Here is a 20,543-nt window from a genome sequence, read left to right as displayed (position 1 = left end):
CTAGAGTGCATTCATTTCTTGCGAAGTGTCTCATGGTCTTGCCTGCTATGATGTAGCAGGCAAACCTTATCTCAATTTTGTTGATCATGTCAATCTTGGCTCCCCTTCCGTTGCGCTTCATTCCATATTTTTCATAATAATCATCTTCTCCCTGCTTCTTTGCTCTTTTTGTTCTTGCCTGGAATGCTGTATTCACTACATTTCCTCCTGCTGACAGCCCTATGAGACGATGGATATCGTCTATGTGAATTGGGTACTCCTTGTCGAGCCACAGGGATCCCCCATGCATTCTACTGGCTAGTAATTTTGTACACTACATTGCAGCCAGTTGAGTGCCGAAGACCAGTAAACTTCTCAAATTGATCAGCGTCAACCTCTGTAAACCTTTGAAATCCTCTTTGACTCTAGCTATTCTGGTGCCATCTTCCTTCTGAATTTCTTCTGTATAGACCTCCCTTTTCAGCGTTGGAAACTAGAAATAATCAGTAAGGTCATTGTCAACCAAGGTAGATTTGTCATATTTTCCATATAGATTTTCCAGCAGCGCAATTCTCTCATCTAGTTTATCCTCTGGGACTGAAAGAATTCCCTTTGCCATTGCTCTACGTCTTTGATAGACAATCGTCACTTGAGGCTTCGAACTTCTGCGCTTCTGTTGTTGTTGTTCTTCAAAGTGGAATTGGAGTTTCTTTGCTACCTGCACTTGAAATTTTGTAGCTTCCTGCATTGTCATGCAAATTAAGTAGTCGGACTTGACACGACATTTCCTGACTGGACTTTGGAAACTAATTACTACGACAACTTCCCCATGTATCCTAACTGTGCTTTGTCACCGTCGGCTGACCTGGACCTAACATTTCTGACATGGACAGGGGAAGGACAGAGTGGGTCGCATGGCTTAATAACTTTGCCGTAATGGAGGGTATTTATTAGCTAAATTTGTTCCTAACGGGAAAATATTTTACGACTTCCACTTGACAGTTGCATTATTAGTTACTTATTATGGAAATGACTACTCGTACGGCAGAAATGACGGACAAAGCGTGCGACTATTAAGACTGAAAAAGTGTCTGCCTATCAGTGACTATTAAGTCTACCTATTCCCCCCGACCACAAATGGGTTGCGGTATCATGACATTTTTGCCGCAACCTTATTGACGCTTTTGCTTATTCTTGCTAAAAGATGATAAAAGACACAAACTTCAAATGAATATTGAAATGACTTGGCTAACTTTTATTGACTACTACCTACTTGCGGGCTCGTTTCCGAGACCCCCTTAACTTGATAGTGTGTCCTTTGGCATGTGGAAGGGTTTCAGGCATGCGTCGTTTACCCACCCTTGTAGCATTTCTCCATCCAGTTGCGCCAACCTTACTGCTCCAGAATCTTTGATTTCCGCAACTATAAACGGGCCCAGCCAGTGCATCTACAACTTACCCAGGAATTTTTGGAACTTGCTGTCGTATAATAATGCGTGATCTCCAACTTTGAATGTCTTCCTTCTGATATGCCTGTCATGCCAAGCTTTTTGCCTTCTTTGCTCTACTGACTAGTGAAATTTGGCCAACAATCTGGATTCATCTATTTCCATCAGTTGATTCACTCTTTCTCTCAATGCCACATCATCTTTCATCTTTGTTGCTTGAGAAATAAACATGTTGGACACAATGAACTCTGCTGGGACTACTACTTCCTTCCTATATACCAGCTAAAATGGTGTTTGTTTATGAAACCTTTTCACTATTGTTCTGTATGCCCATAGTGTTGCTGGTACACGCTCATCCCAGTCATCCTTGTTAGCTGATACAATTTTCGTGAGACCTTTCTCCAATATTTTATTGAATGCCTCGACAGTCTCGATGGCCTGTGGATGGTATGGACTACTTTTATATTTTATAGTGCTGAATCATAAAGTTCTTGAGAAGAGACTCAATGGTTTCATTAATAAAATGTGCTCCTTGATCGCTTGTCAGGCTTTTTGGGCATCCAAATCTTGAAATTATATTTTCAAAAATGAACCTTGCGGCAGTGTCGACTATACAGTCTTTGACTAGTGTTGCTTTTGTCCATTTGGTGAGATATTTCGTGGTCGTTATTATGTATCTTGCGTGTGAGTGTCGCGCCGGTGGTGTTATGGGTCCGATGAAATCTATTGCCTACTTCTCAAAGATCTACACTGTATGAACTAGGCTTAAGGGGAGTTCATCCCGTCGTGAAGGCTTCCCAACCCTCTGACAGACATCACAATTCTTAGCATATTCCTTAGAATCTTTGTGGAGGGTTGGCCACCATAATCCTGCATGCAGTATCTTCCTTGCAGTGGCTTTTCCTCCTACATGGCCTCCTGTGACCCTAGCGTGACATTCCCATAGCACTTCTTATCTTTCCTGCTGAAGTATGCAGCGTCTCAGGACTTGATCCAGGCCCATCTTATAGAGATGTCATGTTATTAGTTGATAGTCTGCTGCCCTTACTATTAGATGTCGCTTCTGCATTGGTGTATACCCCTCTGGGCAGTGCCCTGTTGTTAATAGCCCAACAATTTCTTCTAGGTAGTCCGAAACTGCTTCTATTCTGAATAAGTCAACATCAGGTAGCTGATCATCTAATGACCCTTCATTCTCTCCAGTCTCCAGTCGTGATAGATGATCCAGCCCCACATTCAGTCTTTCGGGTTTGATGACTACCTCGAAAGTGAATTCTTGGAAGAGTAATAACCAACGGCATATTCTGCCTTCTAACACTGGTTTGTTCACTAAATACTTTAGTGTTGAATGATCTGTGAAAAATTTGAATGGCGCTCCCAACAAGTAATGCTTGAATTTTTGCAGAGAGTAAACCATGGCCAGTGCCTCCCTCTCTGTTGTCGTATAGTTCCTTTCTGCAGTTGACAATTTCCTGCTGGCATAGTACACTAGGTGATCCATATTTCTCTCGCCTGGTTGCACTAATACTGCTCCTAGTGTGATCCCTGACACATCAATATGTACATGAAATGTTTTGTTCCAATCTAGGTACACAAGGATCGGAGCGCTTACCAGTTTCTCTTTCAATTTATCCAATGTTGCTTGACAGTCCTCCGTCCAAGTGAATACTTCCGTCCTCTTCAGTAACTTCTCCATCGGGGCTGTGATTGATGCATAATTCCTAATGAACCATCAGTAATACCCTGTATGGCCCAGAGTGGACTGCAGTTGCTTTACATTGTGTGGTGGTTCCATGTTAACGATTACCGCAACCTTTGCAGGGTCTACACACACTCCGTCTTTGCAGACAATGTGGCCCAACAACATTCCAAATGGAACCACAAAAATGCACTTCTTTAGGTTCAAGGAAATTTGCAACTGTCGGCACCTTTCAAACATGACCCTTAGTAAGCTTGTGTGTTTCTTCAGCAGACTATATATTGTCCAGTCATCCATGTACACTTCCAGGAACCTGTGAATATAGTCTCGGAATGCAACTATAACAATCCTTGAGAAGACAGCAGGTGCGTTCTTCAAACCGAAAGGCATTACATGGTAAGCATATGACCCCCATTCGGTGGTGAACGTTGTCTTCCTTTTGTCCTCTTCTGCTATTTGACCTGATGGTAGCCCGAGAATCCATCCGTGAATGAATATGCTTCATTGCCCGCTACATTGTCCAGGACTTCATCGCTAAAGGGTGTTGGAAAGGGATCATGCACACATGCATTGTTCAAACTCCAATAATCAACACAGGCTCTGATCTCTGTCGTGTCTTTCTTGTTCTATATGACTATCAGACTGATCCATTCTGCTTCGTCTACCCGAAATATAATCCCAACTTCTAGCATTTTGTCGATTTCCCTCTTAACCTTTTCTTTCACTCTGGGGTTTAACCTATACAACTTATGCTTTACTGGACAGGCATCCGGTTTCAAAACAATCTTCATCTCTCCTATGTCCCCTTTTATCCCTTGTAGCTCAGCTACCGACGTTGGGAACAAGTCTTGATATTCCTGCAACAGGTCAAAAATTTCTTTTGTCGTCTATTCGTCCCAATAATCCCCCACAGACACCATTTTGGGTTTACCTTCCATTCCAATATTTTGCTTTCTCAATTTCATCGGTAGTAGGTGTCGGCTTCTCATGCGGGACTTTCTTGTATATCCCTTTCCCCTTCTGTTTCCTCAAAGGTCAGATGTCTCAATCCTTCTAACCCATCTTCATCTGGTTCTGCATCTACCTTGTCGCAGGCCATATATTCTGGAGAACCTATGTCATAAAGATACTGTAAGAACTTTTCATCAACGCAACCTTCCCATAATTGTCTTGGGGTGAACAAGATTCTTTTAATTGCATATAATGTCTCAGTCATGCATTGATCATCATCCCTGAATGAGAAGCTGTTGATGAACTAAGTAGCCATGGTATTCCAATCCGCTGTTTGTTTACGGAGCTCCTCTTGCACGTACCAAGCTTGTGGGATGGTACCTAGGGTATGTATAAATACATGCACCCAAAGTTCTTTCAGAATCCTTTCTCTTTCCCAATTTTCTATGCAGGCTTCTAAGTGCTTCTTAGGATCCGAATTACCTCTATATTTCATTCTATCTTGCGGGCAGTCTTCTTCTTGACTGAACCTCTCTCTCATGGCTTGCTTTATAGTTCCCCATTCACGCAACGTGTTGCGGTGCGTCCTCCACCACCTTGCTGGTGTGGCGAGTAACGCGATATCTAGCAATGGAACCTTGTGATCTTCCCTTACTTCTCTGTCTACTTTGTTTAAGAAGATGTCCACTGGTTCAATGCCATGGAATTTGGGGTAGTCGCTTACCTTTGCCCCTATCAAATTTATCTTGCCTTGCCTATCTTCACGCAACGTCTAGTATCAAGTTCATATCCCCCTTGCTGCCATGCATCCCACGCGGCTTCCGAACCAGCTTTTGAGCGCTGAATACTCCTCCAGCCGACAGATCCTTCTATTGTAGGATTTATATAATCCTCTCTCTTCCATGTTGTTAGTGTGTATAGTTGGTCTAGCATTCCTGACTCGTCCCTGTTGTCTACAGGTTCCGTGAACCTGGGTCCTTGATATGGGTCCAAGGGTTGTATCAGCCTCATTCCTTCCCCCGTTGACAATACCCCATGCCCAGTTTGACGTGACCTGTTTGACTTCCCAGTTAAGCAGTCGTGTTCTCCCCTCTCCTTATTAGTCGAGCGTGCTTACGCACCCTAAAGGTTCAATTTACTTATTGGGTGGGGGGGAGGACCGGAGGGACGGAGTCACTCACTATTCCGCTTTCGAGAAAGCCCTCTCATTAGCAATCGAGCGTACTAACGTACCTGACAAAACAGAACAGACCTAGTTCTCACCTTGATGGATCGAAAGCCTTGCCCCTCTGTCTGAAGGCTAAAGTGAATTCTCAATCCACTAACTGTGGCCCTCACCTCAATCAATATTATCCCAGTTTAGCAACCTAGTATATGGAATGGTTACCCTTGCACTACAAGCTTGTGAACAGGGGAGCCTACCCCCCCACAATTCCTCTCCTTCAGACGGTAAAGATCATTAGTTCTTTCTTCAGGTCGATGACAGCATAGTTTTCATAGGCCCAGTCTATCCCAAAGAGTATTGAATACGGGTCCTTATCACCCATTATGTCAATTACTTCAAATTCAGTGTATGTCCTTACTCCCGCCACATCCACCTCTATGTTTTCCAGCCTTCCAATAGGTAGGATACAGTATTGATTCACCATCCTCAATTGTATCGGTGAATACTTCAGTTACGGCTTCCCCATCGCCTCCCATGTTTTCCTAGGCAAGATGTTTACATCTGACCCCAGGTCCAGCATCGTGTCTTTGATCTGGAATCCTGCAACCTGAGCATTGATTCGAAATTCCTTTCCACTTCTCTTTTTATTCCACCGCACTCTTCTTGTATGCCTTTCTGGTAAGTTGGCAGATGGTAGTTCTCCTTCCTCTTCATCTTCTGGCAATGTTGCTTTTAAACTTTTGTGCAATTCTTTCAACATGTGCTCATCCTCAACGATCTGTAGAAATAACTTAAACCATTCTTCTATCGGGTGAGCATTGTTGAGCGCGCGGTTATTCTATTTTTGTTTCTCCTTTATCTCAGTCATCCCTTCAAACAATTTAGCTGCCTCCTGATAATACTGTTTTTGTTGCACAAGCTTGTATGATTTCTTTGGGGATGTTGCCTTAATGATCGAGGGTGGGTCCACCGTACCCTGATCTTCCTCAGTCTTCTTTCCACCTCTTGTAACTATATTTATATTAGTTACAGGAAGACCATCGTCTGTACGAGGTTCAGCGTTAACCAAGTTAGCCCCTCTTTGTAGTCCTTTCCTCCCACTTTGCGATGAGCTCTGGGCAATCCTCCGTGGCATGCATATTGATTCTACATTGCGAACACCATGGTCTCCTAGGGAGCGGACATTCCCTGGTGACATGCCCCTCTTGGTCACAGTTATAGCACCTTACGGGACCTCTTCCTCCCGCTCTTCCTCCTCTCCCATTTCCTCCTCATCCTCCCCTATTGGACTCATTGATTCTGAACATCGACCTATCCAGTCGTTCTGCTAAAGCATCCAATGCCCTGCACTGGTTAGTGTGATGTGTTGTAGATGCACAAAACTCACAATAGCTGTTATTAGGGACGTTGGAGTACTTTTGTGATATTGGGCACATCCGCAGTAGATGTCCGTACATCCTACAAATTTCACAGTATTCTTGATTATTCTGTCTAGGGAAAGCTCCTTGCGCCCCTACTGCCGCAACTCCTGTTGTTGGCGGGGTTCCTGATGGTCCTGCAATCCCCCCTGAATGGTTAATTCCCCGCAACCTTGGACATTCTGTCGCAACATGTCCCTCCACCATGCAGTGTGTGCACCATACATTGGGTCTAGCTGGCCGAACTGGTTGTAGATCCTTCAGTTTCTCCGTTAAGTTGGCAATCTGATTTTGGAGGCCCATAATTGACGGATCATATAATCCCGCCCCCCCTGCCCCCAATATTCATGTGGGTAGCCATGGCCTCTATACGTGACACTTGTTCTAAAGCATCCTGGAGAGTCCCAATCTTTTGTTGCGTCAACAGCGTTCTTGTAAGGGGTAAGAGCGCCTTGATGAACCAGTCTCTCTGGTGATTAGGATCTAGGGTGTAACTCAACTTAGCAATAGCATCCTTAAATCTTTGCATTAGTTCCCAAGCAGTTTCACCTTCCTTCTACTTGATTTCCCATAGCTCCGATAACCCCTGCTGGTCAGTTTGAGGTACTTTGAATTCTTGCACGAACCCTCTCTTGATTTCATCTACTGTGGGATTTTGGTTATGTTCTGCCCATTTTATAAACCAATGCAGAGCTCTCTCCCTCAATGTGGTCTGGAATTCAACTGATTTAGCATTGTCTGGTGTCTGACGTGCTCTCCATATAGCTTCGCAGAGATACCAATGTTGTTCTACGTCTTCATTTCCTCTACCCGCAAATTCTGGGTATCTAGTGAAAGATCCCGCCATGGTTATTCGAGTATGCGCCAACAACACAAATCCTTTGGTTCAATGCTGTTGAGATCCTTGCAGTCCCAGATTACTAATACCACCAATTCCCTTGTTGTTTACCGTATTGAAACTAGCCTTATATTTCTCATGTACGTTGTGTACTCATATCGCTTTAGCTAATTTAGCAACAATTTTTTCCGGATTATTGTAAGGCACCAGGGGAAGGTCGGGAGGGATACTACCTGTACCTTGGGGATATTGTTGCTGACCTCTTGTGGATGTTTCACCTTCGGCAAATAACCTTCTCATGACGTTACCCATTTCCTCTTCCCTTTCCTCTTCACAACTGCTCAGCATCTATCCCTCCGCTATCTTTCCCGCAACATGTAAGGAAGGACCCTCTTTGTTATCCTGCCTTTTGTCTTTCCTATCGCCATTCTTATCTTGCCCTACATCCTCTTTTATTCTCTCCCTCTCTTCTGAGCTCCCTGACATTGCTCCTACTTGGTGGGGTCCCATTCTTCTCTTCTTCAGAGTCTGAACCACTCTCGCCTGCCACTTGTCAGCTAACAGCGCTCTCCTCTACACCCTAACATCTCTAGCTTTCCGCAATCCTTCTACATCCATTCCTTCAGCAGCATCTCTATTCCCCAACCAGTAGCATCCTCCCCTTAGGTCCTTCCCCCAGTACTGGGGTTTTATGCTACCATCATTGTTGTAGGTGAGGGTAGCAGTCCTTCTTCTACCATGAACATCTTAATCCACAACAGCACTTCCCTCACCAACCTTCCTCTTAATCCTAATTCGAACGCCGCTTTCGCCCTTGAAAAGGATTGATAATTCTCTGCGGCAAACTCGACTATGTACCCCTCCACTGTAGTTTGTACCCAAAAGTCAATTGCCCTTATCAAATTGCTATCTCACTGCCGAAGCGATACAAGGTCTGAAGGAGTCCAGTCACGACGAGCTGACATCGTTCCCTCTAATCGACTCTGCACTTTTAGCCTTCTTAGCCAATTATACAAGTCTTCTGGAAACTTGCACCAAAAGATCTCATACTGGTCACTCGCACCCTCAACATACAAAGTCTCTCTACTCACTTTGGCAATCTGTTGGCCCCTTTGAATAGCTTGTTCTGCTATAAACTGATCTACTATTTTATTCCACCAATCTCTGATCTCTATCTTGAATATCCTTGACACCATATTCCGAACCAGTTCTTGTAACTTCAGGTCCCAGCAACGGAACCATTTGTTGGCACAAAAGTGACATTAAGGGAAGACCTTGGGTTCAAGGGCAGAGGACCAACAATGGATCGTTGTAGTCTAGGACAACGCCGGCATTTTCACCTTGCCCAATGAAAGTCTCACCCGAGGCGTGCCGCAATTGGAAGTAAGAAGCGTTGAGCATAGGGTCGAGGATATATCAACCATTAATCTGTAAGCGGCTTTATGCATATACTCAGGCTAACATTATATTAATCATTACAATGAATCTACCATGTGCATAGACTTGCAATGCATTCAAAATTTTAGTAGGTCCATATAACATAAGCAAATACACACATCATACCAAGAAACCAGTCCAGTTCTTCATTCATCTTAATTCAACAGGATAGCAGTACATGATACATTGGCCTCAACCACAAATAACTATATGAAATACCCAGTTAATTGACCTGATTGCCTACAACAAACTTAGCTCGCTTCTCAACTACTGCTCCAGTCTTCAATTCAGATGCTTTGAGTGATCGCATCCTCCTCGCTGCTCACTCGTGACTAGAACACGACAGCCAACCCATCAAGCCTCAACCAACCGCTTTCTCCTTGCAGCTTTCTCCTTTTGTATTCCTTCTGCTGCTTGCACTGTCAGTTCTCACTCGGCTGTTTCTTTCCTTGGCTGCCTCTCGTCCGCCTTGTCCGCTCGGCTGCCCCTGCTTTCTGCTGACACCTCGCCACAACCATCCCGCAATTACCTGTTCCCGTATTCTGCCCTAGTTTTCTTTTCCGCAACCTGACCGTTGCTGCTGCCACCCGTTTCCTCTTCTTTGTATCTTCAAAATCAAAACGAAGGCCCCAACATCAACTGTGTATTGTGCATTGTGAATGGTCCGTTATTTGCCAACTTTCAAAAGATTTCTTCAATTCCGTTTGAACTTAAACATGAAATATTGTTGGGATCACATTTTTTGGGTTCACAATTGCACTGGTTTCCTTAATGGACTCTCTCTCACAATTTGCCATAAATTTGGGATAAGCACTAGCACCACAAAGTTGTGAGTAACATTTGGTAGTAACTTGTGCACAGCTTTTTCAAGAATCTCCACATGGCACTATTAAGCAGTCCTATCTAATCTACACCTACAGCATTCAATTTTTCTCGCATATAAACTCTGGGTAAAGATCTTCCAAAGAGTATGTTATCTTAACTCATTTTGCCGACTCATCTCACAGTCTGTTTTGGAATCTAGTTCGTAACTCAGTCTTGTGTTTTAATTTCAGATCCCCATTCTGCTACCACAGCCCATGTGATGAAAGGCAGTTAACTCAATTATAACATGAACTATGGCAACATGGTAAATATCATAACGTTTGGAATACTCCATGACATTGTTTATGGTTGATTGAGCATCTATTTGCATACGATACTATTGTCTTTCCAGCATAATCACTTGTCTAATACAAAGGCACATTGGTTTAAAAAGCATTTTCATTTGAAGCTTGTTTTGCCTATAAGTCTGATAAATTACAGTTTCATCCATGAGAGTAGCCTTCAACTTCTAGTTGTTTTGGTGAACCCGAGTTAGGAAAACTCCCCTTTCTTGCCAAAATCCTAGTTTATTTGACCATGGGAATACCCTCCTTAGGTTAGGAAACCATTATCTTAGCCTTCAAGTGAAAAGCAAGGCCACGGAGTTGACAATAGTGGCTTTCCTTACACTTGCTTCTATTCTAGGCTCTCCTCCCGTTTGGTTAAGCATTTTCCCTTTAGGAGACAACGCTGCAGTATGCAAGTCAAGATGGGATCATGCCAACCGCTATCCTTCAGGTAAGATTAAATAATCATTTCATGTTTTACAGTTAGGATTGTCCAAAGACTCTCATGTTTAAGTTTCCAATAAAGGATCAGATCTATATCAGAATATTCTACCCCCGAATTACCAAATTATGAGCACAAATTCGACCACATTTGCCTAGCTATCCACAAAAATTCCATTATTACGTTTATGATTTTCTTTTAAAATCCATTCTGAATTACAGGCATCTGGTCTACAGAACCTCTTTTATTTGAGACCTATCCAATATATAGGTTTCTGATCTTTTAGAGTCAGAACCTAGAGTCGAATTTAATCTGAATTTTAAAAAAGAACTGGATTAAGAAATATCATTTTTTGTCAGATTTCATTTCTGTGGTTGAACATCTCTATTAACAGTCGAAATTAGAGTATCGGAGGAACGGCGGAATAGTGATGGTTATTTTCCAACTTGCCCCTAATATCGTTCAACGCTGTCATATTTTTTGCAGGAGAACACGAGTGCATTGATGTTATTGTTGAAGGATTGACGGAAAGGTCTGACAGACTGATAGTCGATGGGCTGAGAGTAAGCATTATATCAATAGAGATATATCAAATGCTAGGAATAATTGAAAGTTCCATATATCACACAGGGCAGACGCCCTAAATTCTGAATTCACAATACAGATTGTCAGGTCCTACGATTTTCTGAATTCATACACCATCATAGATATTCTGGACCATGCAGATGAATCACAGAATGAAATGGCCCTTGAAAATTATAGTATTTTGTATTGATGATACAACATTTTTTTCATATAGAGTGCAACTGTTTCTTGTACGGAAAACATTTGCACTCCGCTCCGTTGCCCGTTTCTCGTTTCTGATAGCTAATATCACCTCAAAGTTAGTTTATTATGATCATCAACCGGCGTGATGTGAAAAGAACACGGAACGAAGACTTACTTTCTGGATCCAATTTTTGGAACCAAGGATCCAAATCTTTAGGCAATGATTTCATGGCAGATGCAATACGTGCCCTCAACAAGCTGAGTCTCTTCCGCCAGTCTGCAGGAATTCTCCTCCGATCAATCAACCATTCTGCAAAACAAATTCTATCAAAAAACAGAAACCCAAAATATCAGAGCAAAAACATTTGTGTTTTTGATGCATCTTTGTTTTAGACTTTGCTCAGAAGAATGCCACAACTTTTACCAAACTTCATTTAGACAGACCACTGTGTTAATCACGGGCTGAAGAACACTTCCAATTTTAAACATCCTTGCGATTAAGTCGGAAAAACACCGTGGAATGTAAAAATTATTTTTACATAAACCTTTTTTTTTAAATGTCTACCTCCGAGCCTGGAGTATGTGATATCTATTGGCAGGTTCTGTATATCACTAGAATTATTTTGCATCTCTCCGTGCCACGAAGAAACGCTTCGGATCAATCCACTATTTCCTTCTCGGTTTTGGCCACGATCCGGAATGGATTATAATTTCCAGCGAAAAATAGCCGTGTCGCAGACGCAGCAGAGTAATACCCCCACCACTTGGAAAATTATTTTTGTTAAATTGAAGACAGCTTTAAGGTTTCCAAATCATACTGGCATGGTTGGGTTTATAAAGAAAGCCACCGAACACGACTCTAAATTACAAATATCCATGTAGGTATATCTCGGATTTTTCTTCATTGTCAAATCCTAAGATAATAGATTCATAAAAAAGCTTAAAAGCTCTCAAGTTCCATGAGGAGATGGGATGGATGATTTATTGGATTATTTTTCGTTGTCATATCCTAAGATAATGGATTTATAACAATTTTAAAACCCGTGACAGGATGGGATAGGGGATAGAATGATTTGTCTAATTATAAGATAAGATGATGTTATTAGTGTTATCGAAGATTTAATTTTAGTTGGCAAGTTTTGAATTGTTTTTATTTTTAACTTACTTAGTAGTATTTGAAAAGGTTTTTGGCAATAATCATATCAAAATTTATTAGTCGATGAAGTAGCGAATGTGATTCATTGAAAGATAAGATGAAGAACCATAACGTGGTAACAAGTTAAATAGAGAGAACCATCATTATTATTAGTATTAATTAAATAATTAATAACTAAGTAGTTAGTTTGCTAAATTTATTTATTATTATATTTATTTGTAAGTGAATAAATCTAATATTTAACTAATATTTATGAATTTAAATTAAGAAATTTGAATTTTATTTTATTTTTTTAAACAAAAAAGATTATATGAAAACTCTATTATTATAGGAAAGAATGAATAATTTGTTATTTATTTATTTATTTGTTTTTATTTTGTATTATAATCACTTAGTTTATTTTGATTATTGGAAATAATTATCTTCTTTAACTAATGGAACCACAAATTAATTGAAAAGACAAAAACAAAAAACAAAAAACTTAAGGGTTTAAAAATAATCCACTAAATAGCTAATCTATATGAAAATGTCTTATATAAATTTATTTTATATATAAATAAATAAATAAAATTTTATAATAATATTAGAAAAGGGAATAAAGGAAAACACACCAGAAGACAAGGGAGTAAAAATCAAAACAAGGGGAGCGTCGGCGAGCGAGGGGATGGGAAAGGAAGAGGAGGGGTTAGGAGGAAAGAGCAGGGGGCGGGAAAGGAAGAGGAGGGGTTAGGAGGAAAGGGCAGGGATCCAATAGCTGTTAATCTTCTAGTCGTCATCCCTGTTGAGATTCCTCAGCCTTCTTTCAATTTCAATGGCCTCCCTAAACTTTTGATGATGGAAAGGAGCAATCTTAGCAATAACGTGGGCCTCTTCAATGCATATATGGTGCTTAGTCTTCTCGGCATGTTCAGCTAGGGTAGAGGAACGGGTCTTCCCATGTTAGATGTCCTAAATTAAAGTAATTAGCTTAGATCCATCTTAATTCTGGATCTATCGAGCGTAGAGAGGGATCAAATCTATCAAGGTGCAAACTTCTTTTCTAAGAGCAAAATTTGAAGAAAGTTTGCACCTCCAATAAATCACGAGTTCAGATAGATCTACACTGGTTTAATTATTAATTTTATTTTTTAGTTTAATTTTTATTTTTATGCAATTTCAATGAATCAAAATGTTTTAATTAATAACTATATTTTTATTTCTATATAATTTTACCCGATCAAAATGTTTAGATAACATAATATAATAGGACATTACAACATCTCTTCCACACTGGGGAATGTGACCCAAAAATATAATAAAATTAAATTTATATATATATATATATATATATATATATATATATATTGTGAAATGAGAGATGGTTAATAATATCCATGGTAAAGTGGGGTGAGTATCCATGGTTAAAAATCTTGTTATATTGTAAGTATTATTATGATTATAAAATGAGATAAGATTATTATATTTATGTCCAACTATTGACCGCAAAATAGGTCAAAGGGATTGTTGAGTACAATGATGTCCATACAATGTTGGAGAACAAAACGGTCTCCTATAGAAAATATGATGCATGAATATAAAAGGTATAATGCAAGAACATAAAAGATACAATGTATGGAATGCCTTGACGGAGAAGATCCCGGAGCTAATGGGTCTGAGGATCAGACCCATCTCTCCAAACATCTGAGGTTGAATGAAAAACACTGAAGAAAACTTGCAAAGTATGTTAGCTTGATGAAGGGCCGGTGGAAAGTGTGGACTGTCCACTAAATCGTTATCTGGGGGAGTACGCAAACTATTGAGGTCTGAAGGACCAAGTTCGTCTCCCAGTAATGGATCTGAGATGGATTTGTTGTTGAAATCTCGTGTGGTGGGGTGAGGTCTCACGGATCCTCACTCATCTGAGTCTGGATATGAACTGGTATCAATCGATCTTTTGGTGCCCCTATCTAAAGGTAGTACCATGAAAAATGTCGTGATCCTCTGTGTGGGGTATGGTCTTATGGGAGGCTGAAGAATATGTGCTCGGAACCTGAGAGCCTCCTGCATATATGGGGCCAAACATCTCTGCTTGGGACACCTTAAAAAGTTAGTGAGGGCATGAGAATCTCTAAATAAGCAGTGAAACTTTCCTCTGATCTCGTAGTAGACTAAGCTTCCAAAAATGCAATGCACCTCATTCTCAATTTCCTGTAAATGGCATACTTGGAAGATTATGTCTGGTCTATCAATATGGTGGTCTGTCTCTACCCGAAGTCTATGAGAACCTACTTTGAACTGGCTTAAACGAATCCGCAGAGCATGCATCCAGTGGTGAAACGTATACTGGGGTCGAACAATGAGCCTGTCTCTCAACTCCAAGAAGTGCTCAGCGTAGAAGGCCATCTTTGGGTGCAACCCTCCCAGAGGATTGACCTAGGTGACCTGGACGAATTGCTTGTAGATGTCCTCCCTGATTATCTTGTTCAACTCCTGTCTGGTAGGTAAAAGGTGACCAAGAGCATCTAAGGAATATCATAAAGGAAGGAGACGATCCAACTGGATGCCCACTGACTCTAAGAGATTTGAAACTCCTGTAAACCAACATCTAGCCCAGCTCGAGGGAGTAGAACGGACAATAGTCTCATAAGAGAAATATGTCAAGTAATGATATCGGTCCCTACTCTTTATCAAGTCTACAAAGCCTTGGACACGATGCAAGAATGAGACCAAACTGAAGATTGTCTCAAGCCAAAAGGGTTGAGCTCCAAACTCTGCAAGGATGATGTGCTGAGGTATTGTCTGTTTGCATCTAATGATGCGGTAGACAAGAAGAATCTAGACTCTCTCCACTGAAGCCCAATGGTTTTTGGGTATGTGGTATTGATGAGCCATAGTATTGGCCCATGGTATGGTACGGTTAATAATATCCATGGTAAAGTGGGAGTGTATCCATGATTAAAAATCTTGTTATATTGTGAGTATTATGTTTTTTATGTGCTTTTTAATGAAATTTAATATGGTTACAAAATTATTATTTTAATTTATATTGTAAAATGGTTATTACTTAAGTTGATAGGCCTTTCTTTTCAATCAATGCATCTCCAAATTTCATCTACCTTTTCATTATAATTTGACATCTATATCTTGCGTGTTTTGAATCAGTGCATCTCCAAATTGCCTCTACCCTTCTCATTATAATTTGACATTATGTCTCTTGAGTGGTGGTGTGATGAGAGAAGTACAAAAACTATTCCACTTCATTGACATGTGTTTAATTGTATTCGTTGTGGTCTTCAGTTACAGACGAGCGAAATGGTGGGTATTTCAGTGATGGGGAGAGAGATTAAAAAAAATCTGCTATGATTCTTCTTCTACTTGGGGTCTCTCTAGTGAAATCGTCAACGCAAGAGGAGGGCTAAGGGCAGGGCTTGGCGCTTTTTCTCAGGAGTTATCTCGGGTTTTTTCTTTTGCTTTTATGTGCCTTATAACTCGGGATTACAGTAGCAGCATCTGGAAAATGAGGTCACATGAGACCTCAAAATGCAAGAGGGAGTGGGAGACAAGAGGCGGAAAGCCCCATTCACTACTTGAAAAGTTGTGGCTTCTTCGGGAGCGCGACCACCATGAATTGGTGCTCCAAGTGCTACCGAAAGCTTAACGCCAAACAACCTTCTTTTTCTTCTCACTTGAAACCCCAACAATCGACGCTTGAGCAGCTGAATGAGAAGCACCCATCGATTCCACTTCTGGTGGTGTTAGTGCCCTCAAATAGCGATGCCTCGATGGTGGGAATGAGAAGCACCCATCGATTGCGCTTCCCATGGCGTCGGTGCCCTCAAGTAGCGATGCCCCAATGGCGGAAGCAGTAACATCAGTGGAGACGGACATTGGCACTGCCCCATCCAGCTAGACAGAACAAGAGGTGGAGAAACATGAACATGACAAGGAGGAACAACCGAGGAAGATCAAGAGGATGTGTTTTGTGTGCAACAGGCAGGTAGGGTTGATGGATTTAAGTGTTGTTGCAGTGACCTTTTCTACGCTCAGCACAGGTACTCTGATATGCATGACTACTATTTTGGCAGTTCCACACCTGGAAGCTCTCTTATCTCATAGCATACAGTGACATTTAATATTTGAAGCTTTGTGAGCTGCCCCAACCCTGGTATGCTTTTCAGCTTCTTGCATCCACTAACATCTAGTGTTTGGAGCTTTATGAGCAACCCCAAGAATACTATACTTTCGAGCTTCTTGCATCCCCTAACATTCAATACCTCCAAAGAAGTCAAATGTTCTTCCACACCTTGTATCTCACAACAATCGCCAACATATAGTGTTTGGAGGTTTGTGAGCTGCCCCAACCTTGGTATACTTTGGAGCTTCTGGAATTTGCTAACATTAGAAGTCTCCACAGAAGTCACACATTCCAAGCCTGGTAGCATTTCTATCTTACTGCATCCACTAACATCTATGCTCTAGAGCTTCTTGCATCCCCTAACATTAAAAGTCTCCAATGAAGTCAAATGTTCCAAGCCTGGCGGCGTCTGTATCTCACTACATTCACTAACATCTAGTGTTTGGAGCTTTGTTAATTGCCCCAACCCTGGTATACTCTAGAGTTTCTAGCATCTGCTAACATTAAAAAGACTCTAAAGAAGTCAAAATTTCCAAACTTAGCAACGCTTGTATCTCACAACATCCACTAACATCTAGTTTTGGGAACTTTGTGAGGGTCTCGAACTCTGGTATGCTTTGGAGCTTATGACATCTGCTAACATTAAACTTTTCCAAAGAATTCAAATATTCCAAACCTAACAACATTTGTATTTCACGACATCCATTAACATCAAGTGTTTGGAGCTTTGTGAGCTGGCCCAACCCTGGTATGCTCTTGAGGTTCGTACATCCCCTAACATCCAACGTCTCCAAAGAAGTGAAATGTTCCACACTAGGGAGCTCTTGTATCTCACTAAACCCTCCCAAATATATATAATTGAGTAGAGTTAATTTCCTAAATGAATTTGGAAGCGTTTGCAACCTAGAGGCACCTTTCAAATCGAGATATTGGAGGTTTGTTGAATCTCCAAAGGAATCTAAAAGCGACATCGTTCTTGAGAACTCTCTCAACTCTAAGTATTTCAACGAGCACATACAACAAAATTACTGTTGGCAAGTTTGGTCTGCAGGTTATTGGGTGGCATGTATTAGGTTATAGTGCCTAATGGAGTCTGCAATGATTGAAATATTATTTTTATCTGTTAGCAGAGTTGATCCTTATTTTTATCTATTAGCAGAGATGATCCCTTTGTTATTGAATGGTATGTTAGTTCCATAATCGTTGACTCATCATTGCTAGCTATAATATTGGTGTCAAGTATGTTGTGATTTTTTAATAGGATTATTTAGGTCTAGTTGTTGGAGGACGATGAGATCAATTCCCATGGAGCCATCACATGTACAAATTACGTTTAGGTCCTAATGATAGGGGCTACCATGTATGGGGTCATGTTTCCCTCAATATAAAAATAGAGAGTTTTACATTGCGGGAGAGAGTTATGGAGGTACATAAATTTATCCTGTGTTCAGTATTTAGTCATGTATTGTCGAAGTAGCCCTGTCTCTTTGCCTTTCTTTCATTATGTGTATGCAAGCATGAAACCACAATAATATCCTAGGTAAGAGTATACCGGTGTTAAAAGTAGTCATATTCGTTGCATCATATACATATATATGTATTTTTGAATTCACTAAGAAAGCACATGTAGGGTTTAAAATTCTAAACAAACACTAAAAGAGGTAAAAACAAAATTCAAATCAGCATAATTTTTTTAATTTGAAACCTATCAAGCAAGTAGAGATATCAAATCTCTATAATATACTATTTTTTTCAATAGTGAAAAAGTTGAAATCTTCAATAACTTTGATGGGTTCTAAATTAAGATAGATACAACTTACTTTGGTATATTCTAAGTTAAAATAGATATACCCTTCTTTAGAGGGGATTTTTTTGTTCCTTTTTCTTTTGATTGGATACTGCATTTCATTTTTAACCTACTAAAAGGTTATGGACCATACTGTGTCATAGAAAGCATCTCTTGCCATAGCAAACACAGTGTAAGAGCTCTCAATGATCAGTGATTCATTGATTGGTAGCTTTCTCTCACTTTCTCTTTGCCTACCGTTATGATTACAATGGAGTAACTAGAGTCTAGAGCTAGCAGGTCCATATTGAGACCATAATGTGCCATAGAAAGCATCTCTTTTCACAGCTAACACGGTGTCATATCTCTCAATGATCATGATTTATTGATTGGTAGCTTTCTCTCACGTTCTCTCTGCCTACCATTATGAAAACAATGGAGTAACTAGAGTCTAGAGCTAATAGACCTTTACTGAAGCTTGTGTGTATCACCATGATACTTCTTCTGTGTACTGAGGACTAGGAAATAGGGCGAGGTCATCCTTGTTATCAAGTCCAATTGTTGGGTTGATGTTTGACCAAACAATGCAAGGAAGATGCTCTTGACTTATTCACCAATTCTTTATCCCTAGCAATTTGATGATGAGCGATGTTGAATTGGAGATGAGTACCCAACATTTTCCATGACATTGCCAAAATTGGCTCAAGAATTTGGTATATGTTTTTAGAGATGATATAGTTGGGGCAATCGATATAGTCAAATAACCTCATTGAAGAAGATATAGTCTAAGGGATTCATCTCTTCTTTTTGGAGCACAATATTGTTTGTAATGTTATGCCATTACAAAGATAACACAATTGCCAAAGTCTAGGTTCAGTAAAACAGGAATCAAGAGTTTGACTTAGATTGGAAATCAAACTTTTTTCTCCTTCTAGGGCTCTGTCAATTTCAGGGTTAACAAGTTTGACTCAGCCAACAGAGTACATCTCCCATAAAAAGGCACCATTTGCTCAATTTTTCATGATTTTACTGCCATGCTTTTTCTTGATTATTTTATCTTTACAATTAGTTTGCCAAGCTGAGTTTGGTAATTATGACTAAGCTTGTCATTTGAAAATTGAAACTTTAGAACTTGTGCTTGGTAACTTTGCATTGATACAATATGAGTGTCCATTTAAAAAAATTCATTAAACATTTCGGATTCAGATCAAATATTTTTTTTTTGTAAGCTAAGGTGGAACCATTTCTATTATAACGGGTTAAAACCAATGCATACATACGATGGCCTCAACCCGCCCCGAAGGGAAATCGGGTATATTGGCCATCTGAAGTTCTTAATGGCCATCCAAAAACAAAATTTAACTAGTCTTTTTATCCATGCTATATATACTATTCATTTAAAAAAACTACCACTGTTTACTAGCTGCATTATGAAAAATAACAGAGGGTGGCATGCTTTTCTACTTCCTAACTAAAGAAGAAATAGACATATCTTGACAGAGTCATTCTTCCTTTGCGCTCGGTTGATGCTCCTCCTCTTTAACCTCCTGAGTGAACTTATTTAGCTGCTGCTGTATCTCGTTGAGCTTGCCATCTTGCATCATGATGGTTATCTGAAGGTTGTTTATCTCTTTCTTTAGATTAGGAATGCCTTGGGCTAGTTCAGCCATCTCCATGGCCACCTGCTCCATAGCCTTAGCTAACAATCGCTTCATGACCCAATACACATGTAAGGCCTGTTTATATAGGGACATACGACCTCTGGTATTGCCAAGGTCTGGTAACAGGTATTCCCAATCCTCCATCTCAGATTCTGACTGCTCCTGGGTCGCTTCCTCTTCCAGATGCTGAATTATTCTCGTAATGTCTGCATGCATGTCTTTGCAATATGCCATCTCTGCATACTGTACCTGGCGATTCATCATTTTCCTTCCGCGTTTGGTTCCTGTTGTTCTGGTGTGTCCCTGATCTTGTCGACCGGCTTGCCACTGTCCCCTTCTCTCTCTGCGGCCCCTTCCTCATCCTGCTCTGCCTGCATTGTATTCCGTTGCCCCGCTTCCCTGTCCTACTTCTCTGGTTGGTGCTCCCATGTCGGTTTCCTCTTCTCGGTCCCTGGCTTTCCTTTCTCCTATATCCTCCGCTGCTTGTCTTGTATTCTCCAGAATTCTCCCTTTACCTCTATCACTTCTTC

The 20,543-nt window shown here is 40.7% G+C and overlaps 1 protein-coding gene across 1 annotated transcript in view; it reads right to left on the bottom strand.

Moving 5' to 3' along the window:
- Nucleotides 1-12,214, bottom strand: part of LOC149152435 (CDK5RAP3 protein homolog) — a 275,534-nt gene extending 263,320 nt beyond the window's left edge. The window contains exons 1-2 of the mRNA XM_089439307.1: nucleotides 11,862-12,214; nucleotides 11,472-11,606 (exon numbers count right to left, since the gene is read on the bottom strand). Coding sequence (XP_089295433.1) covers nucleotides 11,472-11,606; nucleotides 11,862-11,925 — 199 coding nt within the window. The 5' untranslated portion in view covers nucleotides 11,926-12,214. The remainder of the gene's footprint in view (nucleotides 1-11,471; nucleotides 11,607-11,861) is intronic.
- Between the last annotated feature and the right edge of the window lie 8,329 nt (nucleotides 12,215-20,543).

This window comes from Pinus tabuliformis, chromosome 9 (genome assembly GCF_031772625.1).
Source record: "Pinus tabuliformis cultivar Carrire ecotype Pingquan chromosome 9, CPIR1, whole genome shotgun sequence".
Taxonomy (NCBI): domain Eukaryota; kingdom Viridiplantae; phylum Streptophyta; class Pinopsida; order Pinales; family Pinaceae; genus Pinus; species Pinus tabuliformis.
Note: the sequence above shows the minus strand (reverse complement) of the source record. Positions and strands in the feature narration are given on the sequence as shown.